The sequence below is a fragment of the Schistocerca cancellata genome, chromosome 1, assembly GCF_023864275.1.
Source record: "Schistocerca cancellata isolate TAMUIC-IGC-003103 chromosome 1, iqSchCanc2.1, whole genome shotgun sequence".
In the NCBI taxonomy this organism is placed as follows: domain Eukaryota; kingdom Metazoa; phylum Arthropoda; class Insecta; order Orthoptera; family Acrididae; genus Schistocerca; species Schistocerca cancellata.
In genome coordinates this window covers 1,208,377,004-1,208,394,234 of record NC_064626.1, presented here as the reverse complement: position 1 = coordinate 1,208,394,234, position 17,231 = coordinate 1,208,377,004, and the positions used below count along the sequence as shown (strand labels likewise).

The 17,231-nt window shown below is 44.0% G+C and overlaps 1 protein-coding gene across 5 annotated transcripts in view; it reads right to left on the bottom strand.

The window, feature by feature from the left end:
- The window catches only part of LOC126094616 (integrator complex subunit 1), a 301,226-nt gene that overhangs the window by 160,901 nt on the left and 123,094 nt on the right, over window positions 1–17,231 (bottom strand). For all 5 annotated transcript variants that reach the window (XM_049909116.1, XM_049909125.1, XM_049909100.1 and 2 more), the window contains exon 13: window positions 12,526–12,701. In XM_049909116.1, the coding sequence (XP_049765073.1) occupies window positions 12,526–12,701 (176 nt within the window). The remainder of the gene's footprint in view (window positions 1–12,525; window positions 12,702–17,231) is intronic.

Sequence of the window (17,231 nt, the reverse complement as noted above, 5' to 3'; positions counted from 1 at the left end):
CACCTTGTCACTGTGTGCTCCCACAAACAACACTTCACCCTCCTCCACCACTACCCTGCTATCCCCCCTCCCCTCCCCCCCTCCTCCAGCCTCCTCCTTACCCCCACCACCCAGTTGCTTCTCCCATCACATGCTGCTGCTCAAAGTTTGGCGTCCCTCAGTAGCCTGAGAGAGAGAGAGAGAGAGAGAGAGAGAGAGAGAGAGAGAGAGAGAGAGAGAGAGAGAGTATTTCTGATGCAGGCCCTGTTGGCCAAAAGCTTACTTTCAGACAGTCTTTTTGTTGTGTATCTGTGACTCAGTATCTCCACTACATGGTGAGTAGCAACTATCCTTTCCATAATACTGTCATATTCCATCCTGGATTATCCACTATTTAATTTTGCCTAACAGCTTTTCCTTCATCCCATAACACAGTGCTGTTTCCCTTTGTTACCATTTTCTAACACGTCACTAGCATTACAATACATAGTGTCCATCCTCCTTTCTCTTCTTTCCTGTGTTTCACTTGTCACCATACAAGCAACACTGTACACCCTACTTACGAGCCACACTGTATCAACCGTCTCAGCTGCACACAACATATGGCTACTGTGCTGATAGTTGGTGCAGTATCTCATGTCACACATTACTCTCACTGATATCATTAATTGTAGACTTTCACATTGGTCATTCTTCCTGCGTCATTCTCTTATATTTTTGCATATTTTTTTCCCCGTACCTTCCTCTGCCACACAAACTTGTCTCTTATCCTATCCTCGAGTCCTGTTCCTTCTCCTCTCTATTCCAGGTCGCATGTACTAAGTTCACGTAATCTAGTCACGTCTGCTGTGTCCCCCTTCTTCACACTTATCCACCAAATCACCTGCAATCCACATTACAATCTTTTTGTTGATTTTGTCTTTGATCTCATTGTGTCTTCACACCAACTGCACTTTGCTTTTGCTGTTCACTATCAGCCTATTCCCTCACACTTCATCTTGCTTCATCGGTTCATAAATGTCACATCGGATAATGTTGTGGAAGCTGCACAATATTTTAATGCGACACAGCTGCTTATCATTCAGGTGCCTACTGATTTGTTGCTGCAGTTGCTCACCTATTTATACACCAACTCACTAGAAAAGTGCAGGTGTAAAGGGATGGGGCTCTAAAATCATCGTTGATGAATCATAGTGCACAGCAACGGTCAGTGCCTCCTTCCACAGAAACAGGAAACAGTCTTTGCATGCACAACACAGAAAAAGAGCAGTGACAAATTGCGGTCAAGTGCGCGTGCTGGCAGAGTTTGGTGCCCAGTTTAAGTGTGCGGACTCCGATTCTCTGTCTGTGTTGATTCAGATTTGTTTGTCTGTGACCAATGATGCCTCAGTACCACCATTACTAGTTCCCATACCTTTCTGAGTTGAAATCCAATGTCTCTATTAACACTTTGCCATCCACATGTCTTGTACAAATTGATTCGCTTGGTGCTGGCAGCACTAACTTGGATTACTTGGCTTGTCGCCGGACATTCTTGACATTATTGGGAGATTATAAATTCTTAAGTTTTACTAATCTCATCATTAGTTCTCATACGTTTTCAACCTTGTTCACCTACTTTCATGAAATTTCGAAGATATACATACATAAATAAATACAAAATTTGTTTGTTTCAAATATTTGTTTATTTAAACTTTTTGGAAAAATAATCAATCACGAATTGTACTTTGGAAAGCCGGTCGGCATTATCCGGTTTATTGTTACTGTTGGAAAAATGTAAAAATGACAATATTTGTCTGAACTGGTTGCGGGATGTTGTTTTGCGAAATATTGGTGTGTCTATCAACGGATTCGTTGACCAATAATCATCGATCCTTGCTTTTTTTACAGTTCCCATAGGGATAGCAAGCCCAAACCATTTTCTACGTTCAGATCCCATAACATTGACAAATGTGGCATTTGTTTAAACCAGGTTTCCTCTACTGCAATTTTGACTGTAGTACTTGTTTGTTTTGTTGCTAATATAATCAAATAGGTCATTCCCAATATATAATTCTACGATATCTTCAACACGCTGTGTATCTTTGGGAAATATGTTTGGACCCGGACATCCTTCAAATTTATTACTGGTCCTCAGTAAAACAAAGTATGAGCACTGTGCACTGTCTTCTTCGTCTGATTCATCCGAATCAGTTGGCAACCGTAGCATTCGCCGAATTCTTCTTGGATGTATTTCGCTACTTTCCAACAATTCTGCTTCACTTTCATTTTTCTTTATATCCAATATCTTCTTCCAAATCGGCCAAGTCATCCGGAACATCAGACAAGATGTCCGCACATTCATCGTAAATAATCGTATCATCTCTTTCGTCTGCCATGATGAAAAGGGACAAGTACTTATAAAAACAAAAAAACTTGTTGATGTGTGTAACCTTTTGTTACCTAAACAAAACACCTACAGAATGCAAAAGATACTAAAGTGCTGTCGGTGGCCTCTGCGCTATACTATGCTCACAACACAACTGTGGTGTCACCGGCCACTGAGCGATACCATGCACATGACACCACTGTGGTGTCGCCGGCCGTTGACCACTACTTTGTGTACAACACAACTGTGGTGTCGCCGGATGGCAGAGTGTTAATCAGGTTGTCAGTTATGTGTATTTCAACTGTTTCTTTAATTATGGAGTACCAGTACCTTGAAGCAGATGAAAGGATCTTTGTCTCTCCATAACTGATGCTGTGTCCTGTGTCAAGACAGTGTTCAGCCACAGCAGACTTATCTGGCTGACCCAAATTGGTGTGACGTCTATGTTCAATGGATCTATCCTTAACAGAGCAATACATCTGCATTACGGATCTTTTCATCAGAGTACTTGTTCTGTACAAACACAGACCGAAGACGAGTAAGCTCTGCTGATAAGCTCCCTGCATCTGAGATAACTCTATCACTATGAATGAGAGTCCATAATACGCCAGTACATTGAGATGGGTTATAGTACCTTGTAATTCATATTTATAAGTCAGTGTAAGCTGGTTTGTGAAACACACTGTGACCCAAGAAACCACCTTCTTTTCTGCAGACCAAGAGATCTAAGAATGGACGTCTCTATTTTTCTCCACTTCCATGGTCAGGCATGTGAATACCACGGCCCATTTCTCTGGCCGGGGGAACTGCTTGTCACTGCGCTCTATGATGATGTTACAGTCCCATCTCTTGGCACCTGCGCTTTTCTAGTGAGTCAGCGGATATATTGGCGAGATACTGCAGTAACACATCAGTAGACGCCTGAAGCTGGCAAGCAGCTGTCTCACTGAAATACTGTGCAGCTTCCACATTGTTATCTGTTGTGACACCCGTGGACCAATGAAGCAATTATTACGTCGGTAAAGTCTCAAACAGCACAGATTTCATCTCATTTCCCCATACTTCATTCATTTCATCCTTTTTCTGATTTTTCCCATGTGTTTGGGTGTATTTTTGTGAATTTTTTCATACATATTTCTACATTATTTACATATTTTTACGTGTTTTTATCCTCCATTGTGGATCCTTGCTCCTTTGATCTGCATCAATACAGGAAAGTTTCCTCATCACTAGTCAGAACACAGTCCAACATACTGTTCCTCCATTGTTGCTTGGTTCATGGAATCCCCATAAATGGCCTTACCACCAAATTACCTGTCTCCAGCTGCCACCCCTCCTTCCACAGTGACCTCCATCTGTTCAGATTCCGCCAATCCTTAATCTTCCTGCCATATCAATCAGTCCCAAAACATCAGTAGTATCATTCCCAGAACTGATCGCGGTCCTCTGGTTTGGAGCCAAGTGGAAGGCTTAAACCAGAGGCTCAGACGATTCTGCGGAGATCTGGGGTGCAAATTTCTCGACCTCCGCTATCGGGTGGAGAAATGTAGGGTCTCCCTGAATAGGTCAGGCGTGCACTACACGCCGGAAGCGGCTACAAGGGTAGCGGAGTACATGTGGAGTGCACATGGGGGTTTTTTAGGTTAGAGAATCCCCTCCCTAGGCTCGACAAGATGCCTCCTGAGACGCGGCAAGGTAGGAGTAGGCAAAATGCAACAGGGAATAACAATATTAATGTGCTAATCGTAAACTGCAGGAGCGTCTACAGAAAGGTCCTAGAACTGCTCTCATTAATAAACAGTCACAACGCCCATATAGTACTAGGGACAGAAAGTTGGCTGAAACCAGACGTAAACAGTAATGAAATCCTAAACTCAGATTGGAATGTATACCGCAGAGACAGGCTGGACAGTGAAGAGGGAGGCGTGTTTATAGTGATAAGAAGTGCAATAGTATCGAAGGAAATTGACGGAGATCCGAAATGTGAAATGATTTGGGTGAAGGTCACGGTTAAAGCAGGCTCAGACATGGTAATTGGATGTCTCTATAGGCCCCCTGGCTCAGCAGCTGTTGTCAGAGAAACTGAAGGATAATTTGGAAAATATTTCGAGTAGATTTCCCCACCATGTTATAGTTCTGGGTGGAGATTTTAATTTGCCGGATATACACTCCTGGAAATGGAAAAAAGAACACATTGACACCGGTGTGTCAGAACCACCATACTTGCTCCGGACACTGCGAGAGGGCTGTACAAGCAATGATCACACGCACGGCACAGCGGACACACCAGGAACCGCGGTGTTGGCCGTCGAATGGCGCTAGCTGCGCAGCATTTGTGCACCGCCACCGTCAGTGTCAGCCAGTTTGCCGTGGCATTCGGAGCTCCATCGCAGTCTTTAACACTGGTAGCATGCCGCGACAGCGTGGACGTGAACCGTATGTGCAGTTGACCGACTTTGAGCGAGGGCGTATAGTGGGCATGCGGGAGGCCAGGTGGACGTACCGCCGAATTGCTCAACACGTGGGGCGTGAGGTCTCCACAGTACATCGATGTTGTCGCCAGTGGTCGGCGGAAGGTGCACGTGCCCGTCGACCTGGGACCGGACCGCAGCGACGCACGGATGCACGCCAAGACCGTAGGATCCTACGCAGTGCCGTAGGGGACCACACCGCCACTTCCCAGCAAATTAGGGACACTGTTGCTCCTGGGGTATCGGCGAGGACCATTCGCAACCGTCTCCATGAAGCTGGGCTACGGTCCCACACACCGTTAGCCCGTCTTCCGCTCACGCCCCAACATCGTGCAGCCTGCCTCCAGTGGTGTCGCGACAGGCGTGAATGGAGGGACGAATGGAGACGTGTCGTCTTCAGCGATGCGAGTCGCTTCTGCCTTGGTGCCAATGATGGTCGTATGCGTGTTTGGCGCCGTGCAGGTGAGCGCCACAATCAGGACTGCATACGATCGAGGCACACAGGGCCAACACCCGGCATCATGGTGTGGGGAGCGATCTCCTACACTGGCCGTACACCACTGGTGATCGTCGAGGGGACACTGAATAGCGCACGGTACATACAAACCGTCATCGAACCCATCGTTCTACCATTCCTAGACCGGCAAGGGAACTTGCTGTTCCAACAGGACAATGCACATCCGCATGTATCCCGTGCCACCCAACGTGCTCTAGAAGGTGTAAGTCAACTACCCTGGCCAGCAAGATCTCCGGATCTGTCCCCCATTGAGCATGTTTGGGAGTGGATGAAGCGTCGTCTCACGCGGTCTGCACGTCCAGCACGAACGCTGGTCCAACTGAGGCGCCAGGTGGAAATGGCATGGCAAGCCGTTCCACAGGACTACATCCAGCATCTCTACGATCGTCTCCATGGGAGAATAGCAGCCTGCATTGCTGCGAAAGGTGGATATACACTGTACTAGTGCTGACATTGTGCATGCTCTGTTGCCTGTGTCTATGTGCCTGTGGTTCTGTCAGTGTGATCATGTGATGTATCTGACCCCAGGAATGTGTCAATAAAGTTTCCCCTTCCTGGGACAATGAATTCACGGTGTTCTTATTTCAATTTCCAGGAGTGTAGATTGGGAGACTCAGACGTTCATAACGGGTGGCAGGGACAAAGAATCCAGTGAAATTTTTTTAAGTGCTTTATCTGAAAACTACCTTGAGCAGTTAAACAGAGAACCGTGGCGATAACATATTAGACCTTCTGGTGACAAACAGACCCGAACTATTTGAAAAAGTTAACGCAGAACAGGGAATCAGCGATCATAAAGCAGTTACGGCATCGATGATTTCAGCCATAAATAGGAATATTAAAAAGGGTAGGAAGATTTTTCTGTTTAGAAAAAGTGACAAAAAGCAGATTTCAGAGTACCTGTTGGCTCAACACAAAAGTTTTGTCTCAAGTACAGATAGTGTTGAGGATCAGTGGACAAAGTTCAAAACCATCGTACATAATGCGTTAGATGAGTATGTGCCAAGCAAGATCGTAAGAGATGGAAAAGAGCCACCGTGGTACAACAACCGAGTTAGAAAACTGCTGCGGAACCAAAGGGAACTTCACAGCAAACATAAACATAGCCAAAGCCTTGCAGACAAACAAAAATTACGCGAAGCGAAATGTAGTGTGAGGAGGGCTCTGCGAGAGGCGTTCAATGAATTCGAAAGTAAAGTTCTATGTACTGACTTGACAGAAAATCCTAAGAAATTTTGATCTTATGTCAAAGCGGTAGGTGGATCAAAACAAAATGTTCAGACACTGTGTGACCAAAATGGTACTGAAACAGAGGATGACAGACTAAAGGCCGAAACACTAAATGTCTTTTTCCAAAGTTGTTTCACAGAGGAAGATTGCACTGTAGTTCCTTCTCTAGATTGTCGCACAGATGACAAAATGGTAGATATCGAAATAGACGACAGAGGGATAGAGAAACAATTAAAATCGCTCAAAAGAGGAAAGGCCTCTGGACCTGATGGGATACCAGTTCAATTTTACACGGAGTACGCGAAGGAACTTGCCCCCCTTCTTGCAGCGGTGTACCGTAGGTCTCTAGAAGAGCGTAGCGTTCCAAAGGATTGGAAAAGGGCACAGGTCATCCCCGTTTTCAAGAAGGGACGTCGAACAGATGTGCAGAACTATAGACCTATATCTCTAACGTCGATCAGTTGTAGAATTTTGGAACACGTATCGTGTTCGAGTATAATGACTTTTCTGGAGACTAGAAATCTACTCTGTAGGAATCAGCATGGATTTCGAAAAAGACGGTCATGTGAAACCCAGCTCACGCTATTCGTCCACGAGACTCAGAGGGCCATAGACACGGGTTCACAGGTAGATGCCGTGTTTCTTGACTTCCGCAAGGCGTTCGATACAGTTCCCCACAGTCGTTTAATGAACAAAGTAAGAGCATATGGACTATCAGACCAATTGTGTGATTGGATAACAGGACGCAGCATGTCATTCTCAATGGAGAGAAGTCTTCCGAAGTAAGAGTGATTTCAGGTGTGCCGCAGGGGAGTGTCATAGGACCGTTGCTATTCACAATATACATAAATGACCTGGTGGATGACATCGGAAGTTCACTGAGGCTTTTTGCAGATGATGCTGTGGTGTATCGAGAGGTTGTAACAATGGAAAATTGTACTGAAATGCAGGAGGATCTGCAGCAAATTGACGCATGGTGCAGGGAATGAAACTTGAATCTCAATGTAGACAAGTGTAATGTGCTGCGAATACACAGAAAGATAGATCCTTTATCATTTAGCTACAATATAGCAGGTCAGCAACTGGAAGCAGTTAATACCATAAATTATCTGGGAGTACGCATGAGGAGTGATTTAAAATGGAATGATCATATAATGTTGATCGTCGGTAAAGCAGATGCCAGACTGAGATTCATTGGAAGAATCCTAAGGAAATGCAATCCGAAAACAAAGGAAGTAGGGTACAGTACGCTTGTTCGCCCACTGCTTGAATACTGCTCAGCAGTGTGGGATCCGTACCAGATGGGGCTGATAGAGGATATAGAGAAGATCCAACGGAGAGCAGCGCGCTTCGTTACAGGATCATTTAGTAATCGCGAAAGCGTTACGGAGATGATAGATAAACTCCAGTGGAAGACTCTGCAGGAGAGACGCTCAGTAGCTCGGTACGGGCTTTTGTCAAAGTTTCGAGAACATACCTTCACCGAAGAGTCAAGCAGTATATTGCTCCCTCCTACTTATATCTTGCGAAGAGACCATGAGGATAAAATCGAAGAGATTAGAGCCCACACAGAGGCATACCGACAATCCTTCTTTCCACGAACAATACGAGACTGGAATAGAAGGGAGAACCGATAGAGGTACTCAAGGTACCCTCCGCCACACACCGTCAGGTGGCTTGCGGAGTGTGGATGTAGACGTAGATCTTTCAATATCTCCTCTCCATCGGTGAATTTCTCCTGCTATACACACCCAAATTACACACAAACTATTGCCCTCCAGGAACTAGTGCAACTTTCAAAACACCACCTCGAAGAACTCTCCTCTCTGTTCACTTCCTGCTCCCACCTTGGTATACCATTGTCCATCATGTCTACAACATCCTCCAAACCTGTCCACATCCCCCCACAGCTGACAAACCCAACATTGTACACCTACTACAATTACCCCACCCTCAAAAACTCCGTCCCACCACTCTACAGAAGCTGGAACAAAAACAGACACAAAATACACGAACCTTTCCTCCAAAAGCCTTAGCCCTACAGCCTTAGCCCCCACAGAAGTATCTGTCCTTTCCAAAGGCCTCACCTTTTGTCCCACACCCAAATTCAATTATGTAGGACTTGTGAAAGACCTTTTCTGCTTCTCCCGGTCGCTACAGCGGAAACACTTTTTCGCCACCAACCCGACCAGCCAGACTCAACCAAAGATCAGTATTGAACCTTGCCTAACTCAGTTCACTCCTCTACCCAACCGTGATACACCCCCACTGCCTCCAAACCATCCTCCTGTTAACTTTCCAGAGTTTCTTAACCTCGAACCTTGCCTCACCATCATTCCCCAAATCCCTCAACATGCAAACAAACCTTACATCTGCAGAAAGAACCGCAATCCACCACCTAAAAACTGATCCCAACCTTATAGGCCTATTTGCTGATACAGGATCCAACACTTTTGGTTTGAACTGCAAGGATTACCTGGCAGGACTACACTACCTGTCAGATTCATCTACCTACAAACCTTGCCACAGTGACCCCATTCCAGAAATCCAGCAGGATCTCCAGTCTCTCCTCAAATCCTTAGACCCATCCCAGAACCTCTCCCTGGAGTCCATCTCTCTCCTCACCCATACCACTCCCCGCAATCCACCTTCTACATGCTTCCTAAAATCCATAAACCCAACCACCCACGATGCCACATTGTGGCCAATTACTGTGCCCCCACAGAGAATCTCTGCTCTCCTAGACAAACACCCACAGTCTATTACCCTCCTATATAAAAGGTACTAACCATTTCCTCCATCGACTCTCCACGGTCCCTGTTCCTTTACAACACGGTCCCTGCTCAGCTCTTCACACTAACATCCCTAATGCCCATGACCTTACCACCGTTGAACACAATTTTTCACAATGCCCGATGAATTCCAAACTTACCAGCTCCTTCCTAGTTGCCATAACCAACTATATCCTCACCCCCAATTACTTCTCCTTTGAAGGCACCACCTACAAACAAATCCAGGGTATGGCTGTGGGCAACCACATGGCACCATCCTACTTTCCAACCTGTTCATGGGCCATCTAGAGGAATCCTTCCTAAACACACAGTAATCCAAACCTCTCACCTAGTTCAGATACACTGATGACATCTTCGTCAACTGGATCGAGAGTGAAGATACCCTATTCACATTCCTCCACAACCTCAGCACCTTCTCCCCCATACGCTTCACCGGGTGCTACTCAACCCAAAAAGTCACTTTCCTCAATGTTTACATCCACCTGAAAAGATGGCTACATCAGTACCCCATCCATATCAAACATAACAACAGCCAGCAATACCTCCACTTATACAGCTGCCACCCAATCCATACAAAGAAGAGCAGTGCCACTCTAAATATACAAGTGGTCTCACTAAGGCCTTCGCAGACCATATTTACCCTCCCAACTTTGTATAAAAACAGATCTCCAGTGCCTCATCTCTCCAGTCACCCACCACCTCCCAAAGTCCACTTTCCAGCCACAGAGGAGCGTTCCCCTCATGAATCAGTACCACCCATGCCTACAGTAACTGAATCACATTCTCTGTCAGTGTTTCAACTACCTCTCATTGTGGCCTGAAATTAGGAATGTCCAACCCACTGTCCTTCCCACCCCTCCCACGTTCATAATCCGCTGCCACCAAACCTGTACAATATCCTCGTCCATCCCTACACAACACCTGCTTCCAACCCCTTGACTCACGGCTCATAACCCTGCAATGCTCCTAGATGCAAGACCTGTCATACATCCTCCCACCACCGCCTACTCGAGTCCAGTCACAAGCATCACCTATCCCATCAAAGGCAGGTCTACATGTGAAACTAACCATGTTATCTACAAGCTAAGCTGCAATCACATGGGCGTGACAACCTACACGCTCTCTGTCCATAAGAATGGTCATTGACAAACTGTGGTCAACAAATAGCAGGTCCACCCGGTTGCTGAGCACACTACCCAAAGCAACGTTCTTAATTTCAATTACTGCTTCACAGCCTGAGCCATTGGATAGTTTGCACCAATGCCAGCTTTTCTGAATTGTAGATGTGGGAACTCTTCCTGCAATATATCCTATGCTCCCGTAACCCTATTGGCTTCAACCTTCATTAGTCACTGTCCTTATCCATCTAGCTTAAATTCCAGCACTACACAGCTCTCTAATTCCACCAATCCACCCTCAGTCTTTTTACTTTTCTCCTTTTATGTTACCCTCCCTCCCCTGTGCCCTTTGTCTAACCTCCTGACTGCACCTGGTTGCCCTACCCTCTCCCTGCCTCATCCCTGTATGCTCTCACTAGCAGCACTTTAAATACAATGTCAGCCCTACCCTGCTATCCCTCCCCCAGCCTCCTCCTTACCCTCACGACCCAGTTTCTTCTCCCATCACATGCTACTGCTCACAGTCTGGCCCAGCAGACAGAGACTTGGGTCATGTATGTGAGCAAGTTGCATTTGTGTGTGTGTGTGGGGGGGGGGGGGGGGGTCTATTTTCAATGAATGCCTTGTTGGCGCAAAGCTTACTTTCTGACAGTCTTTGCTAGATAGAAATATAATCTAAATATTTTGAAAGAAGTACCTCTTGAGTCAGCTGCAACTCAGGAATCTACCGGGACTGGACAAAGATTTGTGAAGTTCTTGTGCAAAACTAATGCCAGAACCTCAGGTGTTTGTCTATAGGAATAGGTACCCATGCATGTATTGTACTGTATTGTAAATAAATATTATAATCAGGATCTCTGGCTGAAAGATGTTGTCTGCAATTCACAATGTCATTTTAGTTCTGCTTGCTGCAATAAATGAAGTATAAAAGAAGTAAATCTTCACAGTATGTAAACACTTAACGTCTAGATTCAGTTATTGTTTATTAATTTGTTTTTCGATAATTTATTACATATTAGTAATGGTTAAAAACTATTACAGCACATCTACTTCAGGACAAGCCAATTTCCAGACACACACGCAGCTGTTATTATTTTCATGTTTTAACTTAAATTTAACTAAATATATATCCCTAATTTCACCAGTTATTTCATTGTATTTCACACTTTTCCTGTGCCCATTTCACACTTTATGAAACACCTAGGCATTTTATGTGTTTCCCAGAAGATGTATGAACTTCAAATTAAATTAAACACACTGCCAATATCTTGATTTGATGCTTTTATCAGTAACATATATATGAAACCAGTTATGGACTGTGTGCTTCGCAAGGAAAAGCAGTTTCAGACACTTAGCTGTCTTCCACAATATATCAAGTATAAAAATAATACTGTTCAGAATTAACAATATTATGCGGAGATGCCGAGTCACAGATAGGCACAACAAAGAGACTCTCACAATTAAAGCTTTCAACCATTAAGACTTTCGTCAACACACTCACACGTTTTAATTATGTCTTTTTGTTGTGCCTATCTGCGACTCAACATCTCCGCTATACAACGAGTAGCAACTTTCCTTCTCATAACATTGCTACAATCCATCCTGGATTTTCCACTGTTCAGAATTACACATGCAGGCCTAAAACATGTACCACTAAGGTGACAAAATCTGAGTAGTTTTGACCCACTATTCATAAAAAAGTTAAGGAATTCAATTTAGGAACAGTACATTGTTCTGGATTAATGAGGCCTTTCAGCCAGAGACTTAGATTATAATATTTATTTACAATATATTGCTTACTTGAGATATCTGCCATATTTGAAGGTTGAACAGAAAAGCTCATTTATCTTTTATGACATTTCCTGCATTGGCAAATGTATCAGGCCTACGTCATTTATTTTAAATCTTGCAAGGTAAACAGTATGGTAGTAGTGGTAAGTTCCTATGGGACCAAACTGCTGAGGGCATTGGTCCCTAAATAGTATGATCAGTCTTATTGGCAACAGGTGTATCTACCATTATATACTAGTAATAATATAATGTAAATTACCCTGAGGGCAAGTTGATGTTGTCTGGATGATGATATGCAGTAAGATTGAACAGCAAATCTATTATCTCTAGTTTGTTTGCCTCCAGCATTGACATCATCTCACTTGGTAGTGCAGCAGCCCTCTTTATCAGTTGATCAGCTAGTTCCAATGTGTCAGGTGGAGATAGATGATGCTCCTGTAAGCAACAGCCATATGAAGTGTCTTACGCATTTGTAACATTAACTGAACTATCTGTTAGTATTCGGCAGATCCTGATGATAATCACTAAACAGAAATTTTTTTACGTTGTACAACAGTTTTTATTTATCCACTCAATAGGCCCACATCAGGTGAAAACTGCCTGTTGTAACTGCAAATAAAATAACAACAGAATGAACAGAGATCACAGCTGATACGGAAATTACCAGTATTTAAGTTGTGCAGATATATATATATATAACTGTCAATTTAAAACAGTATAGTCAATTAATGCAAAAATTACTTTTGTATAAAAGCAACCAAAATTTTCTGTGTTATCTCAATTTGCCTTGTCATTATTTTATTTTACATTTATGACAGGCAGTAGTCAATGTTCCAAGGAGTTGAAAACCAGTTAGTGCATAAATAAAAATTGTTGCAGAAGAAAGGAAGTGTTTCCAGTTTGCAATAACTATATACTCACAAAAAAATCTACTCACTTACAAATGTACACTGACAACGAGGAAAATTTAAAATGAACAACAACACTTATTTGGAAAAGGCACTATTTAAAAAGTAGCTCTTCTAAGTATTTCACAATCACTTATAATACAACCTACATATGAAGATACAACAGAGTTCTCAGCATGTTCACTAAAAAACCGTATAGCACATCATGAGTTACAATGTAATTAATGATAGCAGGGTAGGGGTGGGGGAAGATGCTAGTGCTGCCAGTGGGAATGTGAAGGGATGTGGTGATAACAAGACAGGGCTGATAGGTGCTAGGTGCAAGGTGCAACACTAGGAGACTGTGCATGCAGGAATGATAGAGACAGGTGGAGAAAAGGCACTAACGAAGGTTAAGGACGAGTGGGGGGGGGGGGGGGGGGGGGGGTGTTACAGGAATGAAGAATATGTTGTATGGAGGTTTCTCTCCTGTGCAATTCAGAAAAGCTAGTGTCGGTGGGATAAATCTAGATGGGAAGGATGTAAAGCAGTCACTGAAGTGTAGCACAGTGTGTTCCACAGCAAATTCAGCACCTGGGTAGTCCAGTTGCCATTTGGCAAGTCTGACAGTGGCCATTCATTTGGACAGGCAGCTTGTTAGTTGCCATTCCCATGTAGAATGCAGCACAGTGGTTCTGGTTTAGTTGGTAGACCACATGGCTGCTTCCACAGATGGATTTGCCTTTGATTGGGTAGGAGATGCCAGCGAGAGATTTATTCATAAGCCCAACAATGCAGTACGCCCAACTGTTGCTGGTTACTGTGCCCCAACAGAGGGACACACTACTCTCAAGGACCAACACCTTTAGCCTGCAACCTACCCTGCTACATAAAAGACATCAACCACTTCCTCCACCAACTGTCAACAGTTTTTGTTCCTTTACGTCCTAGAGCTCTGCTGCACACTGTTGATGCTACCTCCTTTTACACTAACATCCCCATTGTCCATGGCCTTGTCGCTACTGAACTCTACCGCTACCACAGGGTGTATACGTGGACAAGGAAAAAAAATTCCCGGATTTCCCGGTTAAAAATACACTTTCATCCGGATGAAAATACACTTCTTCCGTGTTAAGTGACAGTATACTCTTCCTCAGCACTGTAAAACTCATCAGTCCTATGGTTTTATTTGCGGGTGTAGAATTTCCCGGCACTTTAGAAAACGAAACTCAGAGGGGGGAAAACACGTTTTGAAAGACCTTTGATGTGCAGCAACATGTACGCTGCATATCTTCGTATTACGAAGGTATAAATTTGAATTCCACCAAACACCGCATGTTACTTTCCGAAACATTGAACTCGAGATTGCGATGCGCTTTTGTAACACAGTCATGGCCCCTGTCACGTGATCTCGCCAGCTGATGGCAGCGTAAGACACACGATGTAGTGAGCCAATAGCGAGATCACTCTTAAGTAGCGCGAACACACAAATAAGAAAAGTTAATGGTTTAAATTAATATACTCAGCATTCACATATAATATTGGTCTCTAAGATTAGTAAGCTGGAAGAGAAGCTAAGCTTCCACATATAATGTTAATCTTTTTTGCGCGTGTTACATCACACAAATGTGCTAGTAAAACGACGTGAATGTCTGATCTTTTGGGCTCGAAATTCTTCTAAATGGTCATCCTCAAAGAGTTGATTTTTAAATGAGACTCCGGTCACAGGTTCGAATCCTGCCTCAGGCATGGATGTGTGTGATGTCCTTACGTTAGTTAGGTTTGAGTAGTTCTAAGTTCTAGGGGACTGATGACCTCAGTAGTTAAGTCCTATAGTGCTCGGAGCCATTTGAACCATTTTACATGAGAGTCAAACGCTTTGTGATTTAAGAAATTCATCGTACATTCTCGCACATAGTTCATCTCGCGTAAAAGGAAATCTGCTTTGAATGTAATGCTTTTCAAACCACCATTCGCAATATTTTCCCGCGACCTGTTAGAAATAGTTTCATTTCAGCAGTTGCAAGAGAGCAGGCATCACCACGCTTGCGCAGCTACGATGACGCAGAAAGCCCATATGTTCGTACGTGTAAAACGTTACAAGATCTTACGTATGGCATAAAAAAAAGACAAGACATCAGATGTTACTTCAAGAGTGTTGGAATTTCGTGAACCATACTAAAACGCATAATTCGGCTTAAAATGCACATTCGTATGTAAATTATCTTGGAGTACCAGTACTGTATTATCTCATGTTTGGTTCTTTATTAGGGCATAATTCCATACGTGCACTTGAAATGCAGCGAACAGCTGAATTAGCCAATAGTGTGAAATTAAACACTTCGTTTCAAATAAATTACTGCCTCAGCAGAAAAGATTAACTTTAAGCCAAATCTCTTTACCAAACCGGCAAAAATAACTTCATTGTTCTGTCAGAGAGGTGGAAATAAAATCTGAAACTAATAACATATTTTAGCCTCCGTAATTAAGCGAACGTATTTTAATTCATTTGACAGAGCCCGGCCACAAAAATCCGTTTTGGTATCATTTAACGTGAGAGCAATAAACGAAGAGGAAACAACAAAATCACTGGACGCTCCCCACCTCAACTCAGACTGCTCTGTGCATCAGGCCCCGATTTACTATATTTCCGAACCGAGGCAATATTAAGCAGTGGCGCCCAGCCACACTTCTGTAAACAGAAGCGGGAGGAGGTACTACTCATACGCGACTCAACTGCGCATGCTCAAGAGCCTGCCCGCAACAGCTCAAACGAATCTAATTTAAACAGTTGTCACGTCACACTCATTGGAGGCAGTTTGTTGTTTTAAAGCATTGCGGAGTCTTCCTAAGGCCTTTGACACATTTTGCTATTGGCAGACGCTTGTATGAGCACTGTTTTGTTGTTGTATACGGTGCATTTCCTTTGCAAAAGTTTTATTTTCGTTTTCTTTTTTCTCTCGTTCATGTTTTGTTGCTGCAGTATTATTCTGCAGTAGCGGGATACAGTAATATCCTTTGTAAGAGTATTGGTTCTCACCAGTCAAAATCACAAAAACTGAAAGCTAAAACAATGAAAACTTCCCAGAATTCTAAACAATTCCCGGGTTTTTCCCAGTTTTCTCCCGGATGAAAAAAATCCCGGGTTTTTCCCGGATCTCCCAGTTGTCCAGGGTCGTATACACCCTGTACCAACACCTGACTGACTCTAAACCTACAACTTTCTTCCTGGTCATATGACCAACTACATTCTAACAAACAATTACTTCTCCTCTGAATACATCATCTACAACCATACCTGTGATAGAGCAATGGTCCCCCATATGACACCACCCTATGCTAGCCTATTCACTGACCATCCAGAGGAATCTTTCCCAACCATTGAAACATCAAAACCCTCACCTAGTTCAGATTCATTGAACAGATCATCTTGATATGAGCTGAGGATGAGGACATCCTACCCATGTTACTCCAGAACCTTAACATCTTCCCCCTGTAAACACTGTACTGTAGGGTAGATGTGGGAAATTGGTTCTCTCCTGGAGTTTGGCAATGCAGAAGGCAGTCAGTGAATTGATAGAACACTTCACTGATGGACACAAACACATATGGTTCAGCACATCTGAAACACACAGAGTGCAGACAATGAGATGTGATCCTCGGACCCCAGTCCAGTGTGGACATTCTCAATGTAGGTGCTCCCCGTGGATGCTACAGGCCATCCCGCTACCTTGGCAAGACAGCGGATGGCAGCTAACGGCTGCAGGGTGTCAGCATGGCTACAAGGTAACGTCTTCGTGTCCGAGTTGGACACTTAGGCGGAGGGCATTGGTTCATGGCCTTGTAAAGGCAGTAATGTAGATGCAGTGATGACTGATACAGGCTGTGCATCATCAGACAGCTCAGCTGTAACGACGCTGTGATGGGCTGGTGCTGGTGGTTTAAATCCTGTTTCCACGTGCTGATAGATGCAGAATGCCCTCGTACTGAGGCTGCATCGAAATGTATGGAGCAGATCCAATGGCTTGGCATTGCATAACTGGAAGAGGGGCGGTGCAAGCCGATGTGTTGTCAAGAG